At 40.3% G+C, this 20273-nt stretch overlaps 2 protein-coding genes across 5 annotated transcripts; one reads left to right on the forward strand and one right to left on the reverse strand.

The window, feature by feature from the left end:
* Window positions 1-749: 749 nt before the first annotated feature.
* Window positions 750-3999, reverse strand: tmem30b (transmembrane protein 30B). The gene is made up of 7 exons (XM_062440981.1): window positions 3811-3999; window positions 3384-3491; window positions 3158-3265; window positions 2861-2951; window positions 2635-2772; window positions 2213-2419; window positions 750-1021 (listed from the first exon to the last, which is right to left on the reverse strand). The coding sequence occupies exons 1-7, from the start codon at window positions 3997-3999 to the stop codon at window positions 843-845; spliced, it is 1020 nt and encodes a 339-aa protein (XP_062296965.1). The 3' UTR covers window positions 750-842.
* Window positions 4000-4911: 912 nt separating this feature from the next.
* kdm1a (lysine (K)-specific demethylase 1a) lies at window positions 4912-19211 on the forward strand. 4 transcript variants are annotated; one of them, XM_062439949.1, is made up of 22 exons: window positions 4923-4951; window positions 5724-5760; window positions 6425-6718; window positions 7059-7227; window positions 7409-7542; window positions 7637-7715; window positions 7800-7892; window positions 7997-8103; window positions 8401-8482; window positions 8917-9011; window positions 9974-9991; window positions 10837-10979; window positions 11087-11177; window positions 11819-11953; window positions 13465-13538; window positions 14504-14615; window positions 14948-15080; window positions 15168-15355; window positions 16219-16333; window positions 16555-16682; window positions 17772-17918; window positions 18203-19211. In XM_062439949.1, exons 2-22 carry the CDS (start codon window positions 5731-5733, stop codon window positions 18401-18403), a joined length of 2568 nt encoding a protein of 855 aa, XP_062295933.1. In that variant the 5' UTR covers window positions 4923-4951; window positions 5724-5730; the 3' UTR covers window positions 18404-19211. The 4 variants fall into 4 exon arrangements, with proteins under 4 accessions (XP_062295934.1, XP_062295933.1, XP_062295931.1 ...); XM_062439947.1 differs by having other exon boundaries at window positions 4939-4951; window positions 5724-5775; XM_062439948.1 differs by having other exon boundaries at window positions 4939-4951; window positions 5724-5775; window positions 7062-7227.
* Window positions 19212-20273: the final 1062 nt, after the last annotated feature.

Here is a 20273-nt window from a genome sequence, read left to right on the forward strand (position 1 = left end):
TGGTTTTTCTGTTTTTATTACATAAATATTAACATGAAGTAAAATCTCAGAAACAAACAGTTAAAACAGAAACATAAAAGCTCCTACAATGTGAGCTTTGTATAGCCTATACACCAGATCCCTGAGTAAGAAGAGCAGTATATTCCTGATTTTTACAGCATTCATTCCCACGTTATGTTACACATTTCAGACACATCAAATGTAACTGGTCATCAATTCTAAAATGGCTTAATGGCTATGATTACTGACCTATAATGAGTTGGTGTCTTATTGTGTGATGAGAACTTCAAAAAATAGTTTTTAGGAAACCTGAGAAAAACAATGCATATCCACTCTACCTTCTGTAGATATAGTTACAACAGGAGTACAATACATTATTAATATGATTTTGGACTTGGCCTGTGAGCAACAACAGTTCCCTAATAATCATTTAAATGAGGTATCAGCAAGAAGCATTTTATAGCTGTTCCATTAGAAATGAAAGATTGCTGACTTCGCTGTGGTTTTTGCACTCAAAAATGCCTAATTTTCATAGATGTGTTTGCAGACATATACTGCAAGAAAATAATCTTACAGTGTCCACAAAAATGTGTTCCTATTTTGCAGTCAATGGGTAAACTCCAGTATCAAGTCAGGCCACACAAAATGACAGCAGGCTTCTGTTGCATCTGCAGAGATGACCTTCACATCCAGAATAACAAATGTGAATTCAGTTCATCTATTGATTCCAGCTGTTTCCCTTTTACATCACCACTGAACTTTGCGTTCACCATTTCATTAAGAAAAAAAAAGTTGACGGGGAAGATAAATATCCCATTAAACCACAGTCCATGAAAAGGAGCTCAATCCTCTTCAGGGAACTTGAATTTAGCATAGACAATGAGCATGACTATGGACATGACGATACACATCGAACCAATCACAAGGTAGGCAATGCCCAGAAACTCATTCTTGCCACCCATCCAGGACACGTTGCTGAACACCACCTTCTTTCTGCCATCAAAGCTCTGAACAGGATAGTCTGTGGAACAAAGTGTTAAGGATATACAGCAAGAATAAAGAAACAGAGAATATTAAGGACAATGAAATACTATTTACTATTCATGCTAATACTTCAAAGTATTTTTTCAAGGAATTAAAAAAAAAAAAACATCCATAAAGCTAAAACTGTCTTGCTTGCATTCATATATATTATTTGAGCAATATGATTTGATGACGTAGTAAGGGATTTAAACTTACAAAACACATTGATAGTATTATACTTTAGAGAAGATGGACATTTGTTTGACGAATGTATATAGGCCTTGCTCATTTAAATATCAATCAATCATGTGATTTATCATTTGCCTAACTCATTTACCTGCCTATTTGCCTGGTTTTGTTTTCACCTCAAGAACTCCTGAGTCATTGTCTTCATGCTGCTTAGTTAAAACAACCACACCCAACTGGTCAAACAGGTTATACAAAGTTTCTGTTGATGTAGTAACATGACACCCAGCATGTGCCAATTTCAATGGTTGACCCCTTTAGGTAGATTTGGAGCTTTGTAAATCTCCCCATTCTGTATAAGATGCAACAATGTGAAACAGTTTAATCTATGCCACTCTACATGTGTAAAATTATCAGTGGAGTATAATATTTACCATGCAGATTTATATGCTGTATACCCTCTACAGCTAATGCTGCAACTGTCATAAAACTGTGTGAAGAGGACACACTTTGGGATTTGAACAGTTCACAATCATAATTGACCAAAATTCAACTTGCCTGCATGCATGTCTTGATTCAATGCTAAATGCTAAAGATATGATCTAAGTCATTTTGTCTTTAATGGTTTTCATGGTACCCTTGCTATTGATTTGGCATTATTGACCGCTGCTGCTGTCTGTCAGCACTACTGAAAGGTCTGTGACAAGCAGGAAAAATAACGCATTCATATACCCATAACAGAATGTGTGCCAGTATGTTGAAAATTATCTCCAGGAGCAAGTTACACCTTTGGCTTTGGATATGGATTTATGGTGCATACATTAATTAATCCTACAACTAAACTGCAACATGTAAGATGTGATAGTGTTGCAGTACTTATTTGCCTGATGGAAACAGATGAAATTAAAGTCAAAGCTCCAAGCACAGGATTAAACAAAAGTAACTGCCCACGCTTTCAAGAAGCCACCTTTAACATTCCATCTGTAACATATAAAAAGGATACTGTAGGCAATTTTGAGGGAGTAGTTTCCTGCTGGAAGGCCCTCTGCGTAATCCCCATCTGTGATTCGGCGATAGAGTTTTGTGAAATCTGGCAAGGCCGCTCTCCTCATCCACACCAAGAAATCTTGATTGATGAAGCCGTTGTTTGCAGGGTCTGAGGGGTCCAACTCATAAGCAGGTTTGGACCAAAATAGAGGCTTCACAGTGCCTGCAAATCAAACTTTTAATCAGCTATGACAATTTCCAAACATTAAAAAAATAAAAAATAAAAAAATAAAGGTAGGCGATTTGCAAATTCTCCTAAAAGACATAAACGCACTAGCCCTGTCAATTATATTTGCTGTACTTAAGTTACTCAATGTATGCACAATACTCAACAACACAACAGGAGCAAGCCGCAGTAAAATGAAGCAAAGAAAGTACCATTGAATGCGTTCTTCAGAGGTGTGACAGAGGGGTTTCTGTATTTGATGTTGTAGTCTGTCCACCAAGCAATGCCTTTTCCATCCAAGGGCACTAGCTTCTGTTTACCATTCACATTCTGATATAGCTTGAAGGTGTCTTCCAAAAAAAACACAAGAATTAATAACCCTTAACACAGTAATTAAACTAAAATACAAATTCAGCATTTTATATGCACTTTACGTACCATTGAACATGCTGTTTGCTACTGATCCACATGGTACAATTGGTTTATCGTTGCTGTCATACTCATAGGGAGAGCAGGTGTCACCGGGACTCTTGAAGAAAGCCAGAAAAACAGTGTTGTCATTACTGAAACAACATGCCTCTAAACCAAGGAAATGATTACTTTTAATGATTACTTCTCTGATTTATTTTTTGTGGACATATGGGTTTTGTTTTTACCCTGAACATTAAAGTGTGTGTGTGTGTGTGTGTGTGTGTGTGTGTGTATACCCCCCAATATCCTATGTTGTTAGCTCACCTTAAAGTATGTCAGGTCTCCAGACAGCTGGTTATCATCTTTGGATGCAAAGTATCTCCTGTAGTTCTGGAAGTAGTTGGACAAACCATAATAAAAGAACACTGGCCCCTGTCAAAGACAACAGAATAAAAACAAAACAAAAAAACACAGCCAAGGGTCAGAGGAAGGAATGGGGTTCAACTTGATATAAATGAAAGTCCTGCTTATGTTTGTGCTCCATTGTCACCTTAAAAAGGCTGTCGATGTTGAAGTCCAACTGGCACTCGCATTTCTTTGACATATTGTCAGTGCACTTAAAGCATGGTGAGCTTGTATCAATCCCAGTGTAGTCAATCTGCATGGGAGAGAACGAGGAAGATTATATAATATTTATAGTAAGACACATACTACGACACCTATCTCAATAGCGTGTCATTCACACCACACCTCTTTCAAATGAGGTGTATGATATCACTTACAAGCAACAAGTCTTTGAGGATATAGCAGCGCTAGTTTCATGTGTCAGACCACCCCCCATATCAACACTAAAAACTGGATTTTTTTTCCCCCATTGGCTGTAGGTTTCTTCTCTTCATTCTCTCTCTTTTTGCCTGATATTTGACTTTTGATTCTCAACATGACACCAGACTCATGTATGCTTTCAACAATCATACCTCCAAAACTTGAATGCTCTGTGAAGTGACAAAGAGAGCGACACCAATGCCAATGAACACCAGACCAATGACGACAAATCCTGGGATGACAATGCCGGCAGAGAGAATGGGCTGCCAGGCCGGAAGCCTCTGCTGAGTGAAGGCAGTGTTGTCAGGCCGGTTGGCTAACACCTGTTCCTGCTTCACCATTTTCTTGCTTCTGTAAAATGGATTGTTAATCAGTTTGTTGTAATCATTCACATTGTATGCTATATCTTACATCAAGTGTACTGTATAATGACCATGGCAAACGTATGAAACACTGTGTGGCCTAGATAAATCAGCTTTTCTTTTCCCTGTTCTGGCACTAAAGCCCTCTCCATGTATTTCACTAAATATATGCCTTACTTTCATTTTTAGTTTCATAAAGGTGCCAACAATTACCATTTCTTATTTACAACACCATGTTAGCCCACCCAGCCCTAAAAAGGCTTCATATCACACACAAGTCTAGAGAGTCAACTGCAGCAACACCCAGATAAGGTTGAAACAAACACAGACCAGAGAAATGACTTTACACTCGCTGTAAAAGAAAAATCACTGCTTAAGAGGACTTTTTCTATAAAAGGTAAACGTGTATTTGAGATTTACATCTAGATTTTAGGTGTTACTTACATGCAGTCAGCTCAAAATGGAGAAGGAGAGGCAACAAAACATCGGTATGCTTCCATAAGAAGTAGGCAAATCACCTTTACCTGCCTGCCTTCACTTCTACCCACCCATCCTGTTCGTCTCCCTAGCTGACGTCAGTTTGTCTGCATGGCTGATATGCCCGGATCTGGGATCAGTTTTTTTATTTCTCCACGAGTAAACGGAATATAAACCTGAAGTAAACGCTGAATCCCGATCAGCAACAAAAGAAAATCCAAACCCAGATAATTTCCCCCTATTTTACTTTAAAACAATGAAGATATATGTTTCAATCAAGCGGCTATATAACCAATAAGTCCCGCCTTCCTTTTTGGATTGACATTTAACTCAACCAATCATCTAAGAACATGGGGCCGGGTCATGTTTGCGATCAGCCAATCAGCAAGGAGTTCATTGAAAGGAGACCTGCTACGGTGCCGTCTTTGTGTTGACATCTTCGGGGGATTGAGAGGTATTATTAATATTTTTAATAATTCACGTATGCTTTTATTTCTTAAAACAACGCTCCCACATGCAGGGAAGAGTGCGTGAACTGTATCGATACACCTTCGTCAAACGAAGCCGACTGTTTTTTTTCCCTCCCAAGTCGCACCTGCCACTGTGTGCCACTGCTGGTGCTAGCCCGGGGGGTCTCATTGTTAGCAGCTTTAGCTAACGTAGCATGGTCTCGTAAGGGGAAGTTTAAATGGAAAAAACACACAGAAGCGATTCAACTCTATTTCAAGTACATCGTGTGAACTGAAATGAAAACGCTCGCTTTGTATATTCTAATGTGTTTAATTTAAGTCGCCGTTAAGCAGAAAGCTACCGTTAGCTAACGCAAGCTAACGTGCGTAGCCACTCTGCTGCTAGCTGTGCAATTATCGCTAGCCATCTGTTTATGTTGGACTACAACGGGCTTTTATTCGTCTCTACATTACAAAAGGGGTTCCTGGCTATTAGATAAATGTATTAAAAAGTGCCAGGGACACTCGGTGTTACCGGCTTGCTCAAGTTTTGTAGAGTCTGATTTACAAACAGTATTGACTCCTACAATAACATTTTAAAGGATAAACTACAATGAAACAAAATTCACCCGATCCCATTGTGTAATTCATACTATATTTGTTCACAGTTGTAAATGTCTAGTGTAATCGTGGATATATAATGTGAAAGGCCAACGCTTTCTTTGTTTAGTTGGTCCTGTTCGTAATCATATTTCTGGTTCTGTCTTCATTTCTTAGTGTTTGAATGGATATTACCCGGTGCACGGAGAAATGGGTAAAACAAGAAAAGGTTACTGTACCATGGAGCCCTCATTTCATAAAATTCATGACATTCACGCACAGTTAACTACAGTTATTTAAATCATCCAAACTTGAACAGTTTTGGATGATGATGATGATGTCTCCCAAAGCTTGATTATATTTGGTGGTGGTCAGCAGGTGGATTTACCATCCCCAAAGGTGAAGTGCCCAGTTTACACAAAGGGGTTTAATGTAAGGTAGCTATAAAGAATCCATCACTGTAAATGACACCAGTAGAGATTGTGACTAAGGTCTCAAAATACTTTAAGAGTGAGAGATTTGGCATACATTTTCTACCCCCTGCCCCCATTTAACTATTGTAGGTTATTGTTTTTAAATAAGTCTGTGTCCTATTTTCAATTGGGAATACCACAGTGTCATAACTAAGATCACACATTTCAAATAGTTTGTTTGTTTGATTTTTTTCGTCTTTGTTAATTTGTTTGTTTTTCAGCAGGCACAACCCACACTTCATAATTTTCATTTTTTCTTTTCAGAAATATCTTGCTGTCCTTTATCATTGGTTATACTATTTTCAACATCTAAATTTCCGCCATTCCTATTTATTTAATTACTTAGCTAATGACTGTTTAATTTTGATGGGTTTCATCACATTTCTGTCACCCTCTTTTGTTCAGGAGAGGCCTCCGACATCCTCCATGATGCTGTCCAGTAAGAAGTCAGATGCTGGCTCCTCTTCCTCCTCCTCTTCGTCTACTGCAGGAGCAGCAGGAGGGGATAGGCCCCAGGTTTCTGATGCACAGACTGGTACTTCTGCCTCAGCTGCAGGAGTTCTGGAAGTAAAGAAGAAAGAGAGGTCGTCCCCCAGTGGGGAGCCTGGTGGAGCCCCTTTGCCCCACCAAGCAGGCCCTGGGGGGGCAGATCAGGACTCAGCTGAAGTCCGCAGGACGAGTCGACGCAAGCGAGCAAAAGTAAACATTTTAGGGTGTTGTTTCCTGTACGCGGCGAGATGGAAGCATTAAACAAGCTAACCAATAATGAAGGTTTTGTTTGGCAGTGGCAGAATTCACTACATTCAGATCATTTGTTTGACTAAACAATCAAGACATGCATCATCATTGAAACTTCAGGTGCAGGTTCTCACTTACATGTGTTTGTAAAAAAAAAAAAAATTCTTTTCATTGCAGATTTTGACGCTCATGGTATTGGTTTCTTATGCCTGGGAAAGGTTCGGTGCTTTCAAGTGAGATGAGAAACGCTCAGCCATTGAAGGATGTGGTTTTAATGATGCTTTTATTGTGCCTATTGTTGCAGGTGGAGTACCGCGAGATGGACGAGAGCCTGGCCAATCTGTCTGAGGACGAATATTACTCTGAGGAGGAGAGGAACGCCAAGGCAGAAAAAGAGAGGAAGCAGGTCATCCCTCCTCCGCCTCCCCCTCCAGAGGAGGAGAATGACAGCGAACCAGAAGAACCATCTGGTGAGTCTGAATGTTGATGGAGGATTATGTCAAAGAAGTGAAATAAAACAAACTCTCCTAAATGTCATCTTTCATCAACTACCTAAATCCAAGAATACAGAGACCCTAATACATACATATATCCATAACCTTTTGGAAGATGAAGTCAGTGTTAACAGAATGATAACATTATGCTTTTCAGGTGTGGAAGGAGCTGCTTTTCAGAGCCGTCTCCCTCATGACCGTATGACGTCCCAGGAGGCCGCTTGTTTCCCTGACATCATCAGCGGCCCTCAACAGACTCAGAAAGTCTTCCTTTACATCCGCAACCGTACAGTAAGTGAACATTTACATGCATTGCTACGTCTTCAAAACAAGGATAATAGCTTATAAACAATACTGTATTTTAATAAATATCAACCGCATGCAGCTCCAACTGTGGCTGGACAACCCTAAGATCCAGCTAACCTTTGAGGCCACAGCACAGCAACTTGAAGCTCCATACAACAGTGGGTCATTAAATGAAACCTTCATTTTCTTTTTTCTAAGAAGTCTTATAGAAACTGAGATTTAATGCACTTTTTTCTATTAAGGTGATGCCATGCTGGTCCACAGGATACATAGCTACCTTGAAAGGCATGGCCTCATTAACTTTGGCATCTACAAGAGGGTCAAGCCTTTACCCAGTGAGTTCTCAGTCTTGTAGACAATTGAATTCAGAGGCATCGATCTTAGAATGGTCAGTGTTGTTATAATACTCAGTTCCTGCTCTCCATGCTTGTTTTTGCAGCTAAGAAGACTGGGAAGGTTATAGTCATTGGTGGAGGTGTGTCTGGCCTTGCAGCAGCTCGACAACTGCAGAGTTTTGGGATGGATGTTACAGTATTGGAGGCCAGGGTAAGTCACTAACGGCTTCTTATAAATCTGTTCTTTCACATATAACTAGACCATTTGTCCTTCAGTGATTTTGCCACATTTTCTTAACCAGCTAAAATTATTTTAATTGTAAAACATGTACTGTCATTTTGTATTTAATAACAAATTAGTGACACCATCTAATCACTGAATTTATTATGATTTAACTGTTTTCTATGTGCTCATTTGCTTACTAATAGTGACCTAATCTATCTTGCATTCTGTAATGAAAGTGTACCAAGTGACAACATTTTACTTCCCCCCTCCTCCCCCATACAGGACCGGGTTGGAGGCAGAGTGGCCACATTTAGAAAGGGCAATTATGTTGCTGATCTGGGAGCCATGGTGGTGACAGGCCTGGGTAAGATTCAGATCATGTTTTGTTTTGTTTTCCAAGTGAATAGTGACGTCACTCACAACACTGAGTCAAAGCATCCTGTTGCCTTTTAGTTTCCAACTGATTTTAATTTTCATTTAGCACAAAAGCAACATCAACAGATCTTGTAGATTATGTACTGTTGACACATGATGTGAAAATGCTTCATCTGAGCCATTTTTTCCCACATAGATTCAGTAAGTAAGATCCACCTGCAGAGGGTGATATTATCCATGTAACTATTGTGTCACTATTCATTTGGTGTGTGTGTGTGTGTGTGTGTGTGTGTGTGTGTGTGTGTGTGTGTGTGTGTGTGTGTGTGTGTGTGTGTGTGTGTGTGTGTGTGTGTGTGTGTGTGTGTGTGTGTGTGTGTGTGTGTGTGTGTGTGTGTGTGTGTGTGTGTGTGTGTGTGTGTGTAGGAGGGAATCCCATGGCAGTGATCAGTAAGCAGGTTAACATGGAACTGGCTAAGATCAAACAGAAATGTCCACTGTATGAGGCCAACGGCCAGGCTGTGAGTATAACTACATGTCCCAGTGAACTATGTTGCCTCTCATCCATTATCCTGCTATAGCCAAACTCTCATATTCAACAAGATGTTCACATGTATAATTCTAAATAAAACGTATGATTGCCAAAATAATTGGGTTTTATGTAAAGCTAAGAACAAACTTCACAAGTTGATAGATGGCAAGGGGCTAATGGTAGCAGAGGCATGCATGTGATTTGCTGTAGCCAGCTGATGCATGAAAACATATCCGCCTGCTTCAGTCACACTGACATTTTTGTAGCGTTACATTAGGTTAAGTTCTCTCCCAAACAGCTAACCTCAAGAATAACCATCCATCACTTCAGTGCAGTTGCATTAAATACGTGTATCCAAATTACATTTTTGAAACCAAGACCTTGTGTTGTTTACTTCCTTTAACAGAAGATGATTATGTGTGCACACAAGTTCCCTGAAGTGCCCTGTGTTTAGGTTTATAGCTGTTCTCCAAGCCGGTTGTTGTCCTCAGGCAGGGATTTGGCATTCCCTGAGCCCCAGTAAAAGGAATTGTGGATTCACTTAACTGCTTACCGTTGCATGTCATCAACAACAGCTCCGGTTCCTTTTAGCACAGAGCTGACCAGAAAACGGATATAACCCTAATGTCATTAAATTGGAAATAAATAGTATTTTTCCCCCCTCTAATTTTCTTTTTTTGTCCGTCAAGTGGCAGCAACAGTAGTCAGGATGTTTAGGTTCACGTTCAGGGCACTTCCATTGAACTAAATACTAGCCTGCAGGGCTCTTGAAGCGTCCACATCATGTGTAACTGGTTTCCTCCCCTGCAGGAAAAGACAAATTAAATGTATGTGTTTTACTTTTTGTGCAAACCTGTTTGAGGTTAAAGTTGTGCTTACTTAATATGTTGTCTCTCTCTCTCCCCTCTCCCTTCTTGTCTTCTCAAACCCTTCCATGTTCAACTACAAAAGGGTGAACGGTGCACGAGTGTATGTATTGGTTTATTTACATAATACATTCTTTATCTAATTAAGAGTCACTTTTAAAAGACCTTTCAGTTCCATCCATTTAATTTCACTATGGTTTACTCACCATTTGCTGTCCATGCAGAAAACAAATACAAAAACAAATGAGCAGCTCATGTCTAAACCATCATCTTCTAGAAAAGCACCTGCAAAACAAACCTCACCTTTTTTTTTGTTTAGGGGAACATCCAACTAATAATGAGTTTATTTAATGCCTGAAATATAAGATTACTCTGTTTTGAATTAATATTAGGCTTTAGACATTTCTGTATATTAATAATACTAATTAATCTGAGAACACTAGTGGCTAGATGGTAGCTTGTAGAGATAATAATTATTAGTAAAATATGTTACTACTCTGTTCAAATCTAATACCACAAGTGTGCATTTTTCCTTAACAGCCTAAGTGTTTTAGTAATGCATTTTCTACAAAACTGGTTCTATCCTAGCATGGTTTCTATATTAAGTGATTTTTGAAGCATGTTTTAAGTTTTTTACTGCATGTTTCTAAAGACATGAAATGTTTGGAAGTGTCTTTGAAGGACAATGACTATAATTTATACTATCAACAGTTAAAATTCGAAATATGGAGTGATGTATAAACACCATTAAGATTTCTAGAGAAATTCTGCTTTTTGAACTAGTTATGATACAGTGTATTTAAAAAGTAATGTGTTTTTAGCTGTAGTTGAATCTGGTGTGTTGTTTTTGTATTGTTAATTTGTCATTTACATTTTTTTGTAGACCTAATATCTGCTGTACTAAGTGTGACTGATCCTCTGGTGTCTTTGTTGGATATGTGTGTCCAGGTGCCAAAAGAAAAAGATGAGATGGTGGAGCAAGAATTCAACAGATTGTTAGAGGCCACTTCCTACCTCAGCCACCAGCTGGACTTTAACTTCCTCAACAACAAACCAGTTTCTCTGGGACAGGCCCTGGAGGTGGTCATACAGTGAGTACAGTACACACACACAGGAGATGGTGACAGATGTATCCTGTACATGTTTACCTAAAGAAGAGATATGTATGTACAGATACAGAAATATTGTGTCTGTGTAGGCTGCAGGAGAAGCATGTGAAGGATGAGCAGATAGAACACTGGAAGAAGATTGTGAAGACGCAGGAAGATCTCCGGGATCTTCTCAACAAGGTGAGAATTCAACATCATATCGCATTCAACGTGGTTAATAAGTTGACCACTTCCCTCTCTCTCCTCTGGCTCATGGTGACAAGACTCCAGGTTAGCTTCATATTTACCATACAGACATGACAGTGGTATCAATTTTCTTATCTGACTCTCGAGAAGGAAACAATCACATTTCCTCAAATATTTACCAATTACATTAAAGGCTACTTAAAGGGGAAACCCTGAAATTGTGGTGATGACCTTTTCATTGTCCACTTCTGAGTTCTTTGTCATATTGGTTGGTGGGGAAAAAATCTGAATTGCTGAACAAAAAGTCCTCTATCAGTTGCTTTATTGATTTGCTGGGAGAGGTAATAGATGGAATAGACTTTTAATATTAGGTAGACAGATCTGAAGGTGACGTCAAAGTGCTGTTATGGTAAGAAAAACTGGCTTGAGACTGGAACACCACTCAGTTGACTCCTATGCTGATTGGAAAAAATCCAGATTGTAGAAAGCAGAATAGCAAAATCAAATTGTTTCTAGTTAATTCTGCCTTATTATACACACGTTTCCTTCATCCACCATCATGACACACAACTTCCTTCCTCTGCCTCTCTTTACCTCCTTCCTTCTCTCTCTTTTTCTTTTCCCTTTTCTTTTAGATGGTGACCACCAAGGAAAGAGTTAAAGAGCTCCACCAGCAGTATAAAGAGGCCAGTGAAGTCAAGCCACCCAGAGATATCACAGCTGAGTTCCTGGTGAAGAGCAAGCACCGCGACCTCACCGCACTGTGCAAAGTGAGCTCAGACACCATTTAGCTGCAGACCAGTAATGTTGACAGATTGTTTTCTAGAAGAGTTTCCTTTTGTGACACTTTCATTACTCCCTCAGATGTCTTAGACCGAGCAGAAATAAGACTACAGGAGTTAAAATACTCTAGTCAAAGCAGTTAAGTTTAAAATGGAACTATTTTCAACTGTGTTTGTGGTGTTGTGGGTATTACATAGTGTCTGTGTTTTCTTTTGCTCAAGTTTGAACTACTTCAAAGCAGTATTAGATTTCCTGGGTTGGTAGTAGGTGTTCCCAGAGGTCAGGAGGTCGACCACCACAATTTGCAGGACAGAATCTTTGTCTTTGTTAAGGATATGATTGGACTTAAAGATCGAGCAATTTGTAACAGTATTATAATACTGGGAAGGAGTTAGCATGTAAAAGGCATATTTTATGGACTAGTAGGTCAGGGTGGGTGCCTCACAGAATTTTAAAGCTGTAAGGCGCTATCTAAGTAAACCAGACAGGCTATGTTTAAGTGGTTTAATGCCTTGGTAGGATGTATTATTAGAGCGAGTGCTGCTGTTTTATTTTTGGTGCGGATAAATCCCCTCTACTACTGCTATGTGTGTATTTTAGAAGGAGGTTTTAGTTGGTTTAAACACAGCTGGTGTCTGCGCTGCATTTGTCTGCTGCCCATCCGCCGTCTGAGAAACCACTTCAAGGCCTTGAATCACGGTCTGACTGTCTTTATGTATGCAGATACACACACACACACATTTCCAGCAAGACAGAGTAATTTAGGAGGTTGTGTGTTTGTACATGACATGCATGACTACACCATATAACAAGATTTTAAGGCCAGTAAGGAGGGATGGCTGCGTCAGGATATTTTCCAGTATTCTCGCTGTTTTTAGTATTTTCCCAGGTCAGCTTGCTAGCCTGGAGGCATCATTAAGATGTTAAAAGTTTCTAGGCTTGCCTCAGTGAAGCTCTGTACCAGGTCTGGCGAGGTAGGTGGTATTACCAGACTCTGTGCTGCTGTCGTAGTTATTTCTATTGTGGTGTACTGATGAACAGGTTGAGTCAGCCCTTTTTGTCAAAGCTGCTTGTCCTTTCTACATTACCTGAAACATCTGGGTGTGTACACACACACGCCAATTTTTTCTTCTCACTTCACTAGATACATCACCATTTCCTTAAAATTCAGTGTGATGGCTTTTTAGCGTTATTTGGAATCCTTTTACATGTTTAATGCTGAAATCATGGCGCAATAGTGGTATTGTAACATTGAAATTAATCATAATTGTTAGCTGTAGTTTAAAATGGTCAATTTGTTGATGTGATATTCAATCGCAGTTTGTCATGAAGTTTTAATTAGTTCATTTTAATTTTATTTTAACAGAACTGTTGTTCTGATAAATAACTTTTCAATTAAAGAAATATATCAGTATTTTCCAGCAGCTGTGTTACCGTATGGATATGAAATATAAACATGCAGTCACATCTCCCTGCTTTATTTCTTGTCTCTGTGTAGGAGTATGATGAGTTGGTGGAGATGCAGGTGAAGCTGGAGGAGAAGCTGCAGGAGCTGGAAGCTAATCCACCCAGGTAACTCACTGCTTCACAGTTCCACAGTTTTTTTGGTATCATATCCCTTAAAATGCACTGACAACTTGGTCCATATTTACAGTATTTACACACACCATATTTACACACTGCTCAGCTCTATTTTGTCATAAGAAATGCGCATGTCTACATCTCAGATATTTTGTTACTGTTTGGTAAGTGGTTGATGTGTTCCTGGGCAAGCTAAAAGTGGGCTTTCATGTCTAAAATTTGTATTGCTTGAGAACTTGAGGCAAAAATATTCCAGGGTGTGGGATGGGTCAGTCTCATTAATGAGAAAACTCCACTAGCACCAGGAAGGAATTACAATTCCTGGTCAAACTATATAAATAAAGTAATATACATATATATTTCTGAGCTCTCTGCAAAAATGAATACAATGAAAAGTTAAGTGCAGTGGTTGAAGTGATAAAGTTGGCACAGTTTCTGTGTTTTGTAGATTATATCAACAACTTTGTAGCTCTGAACTCTTACTTAGTTTACATACATGCTCTTTTCAGAAATTTCTGCCACAGACTCCTGATCCAGTATGGTCACAAAACATCATGATTAAATCATATAAATCCAGTCAGAAACAGAAGCAGCAATAGCAGCTTGTTGCAGCCTGTGATGTAACTGCAGATCTACTGTTATTAATTTTTCTATGTTAGGTTGCTATTTTGAAGCAATAGTAGCTTTTATGTGTGGAGTGAAAACAGTGCTAAATTGGTGATAAAAGTAATTGTTGGAGTCATGCAGCCCTTAGCAACAGATGTTTACCTGTGTTATGTCCTGTGCTGATGTTATAGTTTAATAGTAATTGTTATGTGCCTATATTATGTATTATTATGTTTAGCTTTTTCAGCTTGTGCTTGAGTAAACCTGTCCTCCTTCTGTCTCAATAGCTGTCAGGATATATTACCGTGTCTCTCTCTGTCTCCCTCCCTCTTTCCTTTCTTTTCCCACAGTGATGTTTACCTGTCATCCAGGGACAGGCAGATCCTAGACTGGCACTTTGCCAACTTGGAGTTTGCCAACGCTACGCCTCTCTCCACCCTCTCTCTCAAGCACTGGGATCAGGTATATACATGTACCCACTGTGAAATGTCATAACTGTGCAGTCCTGACAGTTGTCTTGCACAGCAAAGGTCTTTTTCAATCCTGTGTTGGTCACTGCTAGTTCAACAAACACTTCTGTCATTCTTTTGAATAAAACTTTATTTTGGGACACATCTGCAGGTCCATATCAACAAAAACAAAAAAACAAAATACAAGGCAATACAAGGACAAGACAATATACATATACACAGGGTTAAAACAGATACAGACATGCGTTCCAATGCTTCCAATGCTTTATTGCATTAGGAAGTTCATTGTGCTGCTGATGTGACAGAATATTGATTAATCCACAGGACGATGACTTTGAGTTCACCGGCAGCCACCTGACAGTGAGGAATGGCTACTCATGTGTACCCGTGGCTCTGGCTGAGGGCCTCGACATCAAACTTAACACAGCAGTGCGGCAGGTCCGATACACAGCCTCCGGTATGTGCGCAGGATTACGCGTGCTGAATCGGTGTCCATACAGATGTAAACGTATATTAACCAGACATTTATTTGTTCATTCTCCAGGCTGTGAGGTGATCGCTGTCAACACTCGCTCCACGACCCAGACCTTTATCTATAAATGTGACGCTGTGCTGTGCACCTTGCCGCTCGGCGTGTTGAAGCAGCAGCCGCCGGCCGTGCAATTTGTTCCCCCGCTGCCCGAGTGGAAGACAGCTGCTATACAGAGGATGGGCTTCGGCAACCTCAACAAGGTCTCTATAAACATAACGTGCCCGGCAGTGCTTTGGCTACATCAGAACAAACTCTTTCATTCCTTCCTCCTCTCCTTAACCAGCTCCAGCTACAGGAGCTTAGATTTTAGTCGCAAAATCCTGAACTTGTGGAAGGCCTGAGATCTGAAACCTGAATCCCCTAACCCCTCTACTCCACAGTCTTCAAATGAGTAATGTCCATACATACAATAATTTTTAATAATGCAGCATATTTACGTCAGAATGTAGGATTTGGTTCCTTTAGGGATCTCCTGCTGTTGTTTCTGCTGCATTGTCCTTATGCGGATAACTTGACCTTCAGCTGTTAGACTCCTCCTCCAGGACAAAAGTTGATGAGCAGTCAGAATTTGAGCATATTCCCTGAAGGTTTATGTATCATTTTTCCATTAGGTGCTACATCAGCATCTCTGTTGTATTCAACAGATTGTCCTTCCCCCTCTTTCTGTCTTCTTTTTTCTTTGATAAATCAGTAAAGGTGTTAGTTTGCAGAGAGAAAAGCTTTTGTTGTTCATCCTGGCTCTTTGATCAGATGGAGAATGGAGTCAGAGCCAAGATGCCCTTTTTTTTTTGCATTTGTAATCCGATCAGAGTGCTCATTTAGCATCACTTCTGACCCCCCTCCCCCCCAGCATCATCTGCAGCACAGTAGTTTCTCTTAATTCTGCTGCAACAGAGAATACTGCATTATTATGCAATATCAGCTGCTACTACTGCTGTCTCCAGCAGAGGGAGCTCTACCATTCACTGTGAGATACATCTCACTGCCTATTTGAGCATTTGATGAAAATGAGCACTTTGAATTTTGTGCAAATTATTATTTCTGTGTTGCTCCCTTCCTAAAGGTGGTGTTGTGTTTTGACCGTGTGTTCTGGGATCCCAGTGTCAACCTGTTTGGTCACGTTGGCTCCACCACAGCAAGTCGAGGCGAACTATTCCTCTTCTGGAACCTCTACAAAGGTGACAAAGATTACTTGTAGCTTAAGCTGCAGTTGTTGCTTTTGATGTTGTCTGCATAATTCTTGAAGCCATTAATCTTGCAGCACTTCTTAAAATGGCGCCATGTTCACTTATAATTAATAGATAAATTATGCACAGGGATGCGACATCACTGGAACACTTCCTTTTCATATATTCCCGGTAAGTCTATAACAAATGTGACTTTTTCCCCCCTTCGTCAGCCCCAATCCTACTCGCTCTGATGGCCGGAGAGGCTGCTGGCATCATGGAGAACATCAGTGATGATGTCATTGTCGGACGCTGCCTGGCCATTCTTAAAGGAATATTTGGAAGCAGCGCTGTACCACAGGTACACATGTCTGTGTATTATTTGTTGAAAACAGACACATTTTCTTATTTTCAATAGATGTTAGTGTGTCCATCTTTTACTTTGAGTACTAATTTAACTTTAAAGGGGACCGATTATGCTAACTTGTAGCTCTATATTTTTATTCTGGGACACCACTACAGTAGCTTTGCAGGATCGCATATTTAAAAATCCTTTTTTATTTTATACTGGCTCTTTATGCAACCGCTTAGTTCAGCCTGTGTCTGAAACAGGCCGTTTTAGCTAGGTCCTCCTCCCATTGAGACTACTTTGTTCTCATTAGTTAGCTTTTGGAAGCTTCATCACAGCCGACTTCTGGCTGCTCAGGAGGCTACATAAACATACCATGAAACATATTATCTTTTTCTTCATTCTTTACTCAAAATGGTAACTTCTCAAATACATCTGTAATCTGATCTGAAATGTACGAGTAAACAACGCAAACAGCACATGGCAAAATATTAGCAACCAAAGCTATGAAATGCCTGTTATGGGCACGTGCGATGATCTGACGTCAGCTCTTTGGCAAGGTAGGAAAAAAAACACAACAAACAAAGCATTCAGAGGAGGTTGAATTCTTCGCTTTTGAGTTGCAGGAAGTATTTCTACATATGTTAACTTCAAGTTTTGGAACTTGGACCGTGTTTAACATAGATATCCAATATCACAACAGTATATAAAAACTATCCTCATAATTTGACATAGTTCCTAGTTCTGTTCATATACAGCTTCATTATGTCTGTTGTTTACGTAGAAACAGTGGTGGATTATCTTCATCATTAGGGTTTTAAGTGGAATGTCAAGTTCGTTCATGAATTGACCCCCACAACCAGCACAGCTTCACACTGCATAGCATATGTGAAAGGCACTCACAAGCAGAGTCGTATCCAAACCACCCGTCATTATAAATCATTTGCTTATGGTTTCAAATGGGGTAAAATCATATGCATGGAAGCCAACGTTGGAACTGCTCACCATCCAGCTGTTTACAGGTCTCTCTGATATCAGAATGGAAAACCCTAAAATCCTTTGTGTTTGTGTTGCTGTTGTTGTTGTTTGTTGTCATGGCAGCCAAAGGAAACCGTGGTCACTCGATGGCGTGCTGACCCCTGGGCACGGGGCTCCTACTCGTACGTTGCAGCAGGTTCTTCGGGTAACGACTACGATCTGATGGCACAGCCCATCACACCTGGCCCTGCCATCCCAGGAGCCTCGCAGGTGAGCATGCAAACAAGAAAAGGAGGCTTTTGGGGGGAAGTGAGAAATCTACGAATGTTTGTGAGAAAGCAACAGAGAGATGGCATGTGAGCCTGCCCACAATATTCAACCAAAGCAGAGCAGATGTTTTTTTTGGCTGTTTCAGTGTTGGCGTGCTGATCGATGTGAACAAGTCATATTTATGCGTTGACTGATGAGATCTGGCAGTTAACTTCTCCTCTGTTTTCTTTTAATTTCTTGTGTTGGGAAAATCTAACATCGATCTCCTCTCCCTCCCCTCTCAGCCCGTGCCTCGTCTGTTCTTCGCCGGAGAGCACACCATCAGGAACTACCCAGCCACAGTTCACGGTGCCCTGCTTAGCGGGCTCCGCGAGGCAGGACGCATCGCAGATCAGTTTCTTGGTGCCATGTACACACTTCCCCGACAGGCCACCCCTACAGCCGCTAGCAACCCTCAGCAGGCTCAGCCCACCCCGAGCATCTGAGAGGCCTCTGCCAGTTTCCTGTTAACTCAGGACTGTCCAGGACTGACCAACAACACGAGAAAAACACAAACCATCTACTGTTGACATTTCTGTACGTGGAAGATTTTGGAATTTACTGAAACGACTTTGCCTTTGCTCAGATAATGAGTCACAATAATGTTGAATTGAGTATTTCAGTTCTTCCCAGCAATATCTGTGAATATACATACACTATAACTACATTTGACTAACAGACAGATCTACAGACTGAGCTATGCTGAAGCATGATGACTAAATGTCGTTTTTATTACATACTAATGTAATAATTATTCTAAGGCTTTATAAATGTGATTTTTCCAGTCTTAAAAACAGAAGCATGGCTTTACTTTTGGTACTTGGAGTGTTTCAGTGTATATGAATCCATGTGGAGTTTATTTGCAGATCCCAACATATATTTATATGCCCCTGTCTGAACATTAAGAATGGCTGAAAAATGTACACACGACCTCAAACCGGACATAAAAAGGCAGATAAACAAAGTCATTTCCCATTGGTGTCATTCCAGAGGCCTGTCTCGGTTGTCTTAAGGTTTAAAAAAAGAAAAAAATTGTAGTTGTGTGCCTCCTAAATTTAATTTATATTATTTAGGGTGCAGAGACTAGTGAAAATAGTTTTTATTACAAGCTAAAAAAAGAAGTTTGTTGAAAGAATTGTGAATGTTTTTGTTGCCATAGTATTAAGTATTGTTATGGTTATTATCACATACTGTCATCCCACACTTTTTTATATTGTCAGTTGTTTTTGTTATTAAAAGAAGACATAAATTGCATATTGAAATCAGTGTCTTTCTTCCTCAATCTATTAAGATGGAACTCAAAAGTGAACAGATCCACTGTTACAAACTTATCACCTCTTTTGTACAGCCATGTGCAAAAAGAACATGGCTGCTCCTACTCTGACCTCCCTACGACCCTCCCTCATTGCAGGTCTGGCTGCTTCCCAGGGTCTGTGGTACTGTATCTGTGAGGGAGAGATGAGGGTCTCTGGCAGCAGCTCCAAAGAGTGAGGGATTTGATGAATTTGAGGGAGAGAGGGGGGTCAACCATGAGCTATGAGATTTTGTTTCTATGGAGTTGTGTTCCAGGGCTCCGTGCCCCCTCTGTTTCCATGCGCTTTCAACGTCACAGGCCTTGTTTTTCCCCCAGAGCTGCGGTTATTATTATCGTGACCAAAGAAAATGTTTGATGTAACAACAGTAATTTGAGCTGGGGTTTTGGACTGCAGCACTTGGGGTATTTTCACCTCCCTGCTAAACCGTATGGCTCGGAGCAGTGTGTAAGCCTAACTGTCATCTGGTGAGAGTATTTTCCATAATAGTCTCAAGTAAGCCCACATCAACTGATTACTCGATAGAGAGACACACAAAGTCAAGATAAGGAGTTATAAAAGACACTCAGAGAGACCACAGCGTGCCTGAGCACATCTGCTGCAGCAGCCTTGTGATTCAGAGGTGCGAGGAGGAATGCACACTAATGCAACACAAACACCCTCCCACATGCTGTCATGTGAAATGTGGACATCATCCATAGCAAACAAATGTTAGATAAAATCGAGAAATCTTAGTCACTGTACAATGTTATTGGCAGTAAATTACAAAACACCCCACATTACTTTGATCAAGGATGTGTCACTTCTAGTTATTCAAGGCTGCAAGCTCTAGCTCAACATCCACCTCATCACCTGTTGTAGGCAGTGAAAGCTCTCTCACTCTTCCATTTGCCTGGAGTGCCACTGAGTCATATGGTTGACTTGACAACACTAATTCATGTCAGGCATCAGTGCCGAAGCTCAGGAATACCAGGGTCCAAACAGGCACTGCTGTTGTTAGAGT

The sequence above is a fragment of the Scomber scombrus genome, chromosome 19, assembly GCF_963691925.1.
Source record: "Scomber scombrus chromosome 19, fScoSco1.1, whole genome shotgun sequence".
Taxonomy (NCBI): Eukaryota; Metazoa; Chordata; class Actinopteri; order Scombriformes; family Scombridae; genus Scomber; species Scomber scombrus.

Excerpts from the sequence above, each read along its gene's own strand:
- tmem30b (XM_062440981.1), bottom strand. The coding sequence starts at position 3,999 with ATGGTGAAGCAGGAACAGGTGTTAGCCAACCGGCCTGACAACACTGCC. Across the intron at positions 3,266-3,383 it reads ACATCGACAGCCTTTTTAAG|GGGCCAGTGTTCTTTTATTA; the intron begins GTGACAATGGAG and ends TGTCTTTGACAG. Across the intron at positions 2,952-3,157 it reads GAGACCTGACATACTTTAAG|AGTCCCGGTGACACCTGCTC; the intron begins GTGAGCTAACAA and ends GCTTTCTTCAAG.
- kdm1a (XM_062439947.1), top strand. The coding sequence starts at position 5,731 with ATGGATATTACCCGGTGCACGGAGAAATGGGTAAAACAAGAAAAG. Across the intron at positions 15,356-16,218 it reads GCTTCGGCAACCTCAACAAG|GTGGTGTTGTGTTTTGACCG; the intron begins GTCTCTATAAAC and ends CCCTTCCTAAAG. Across the intron at positions 16,334-16,554 it reads CTTCTGGAACCTCTACAAAG|CCCCAATCCTACTCGCTCTG; the intron begins GTGACAAAGATT and ends CCCCTTCGTCAG.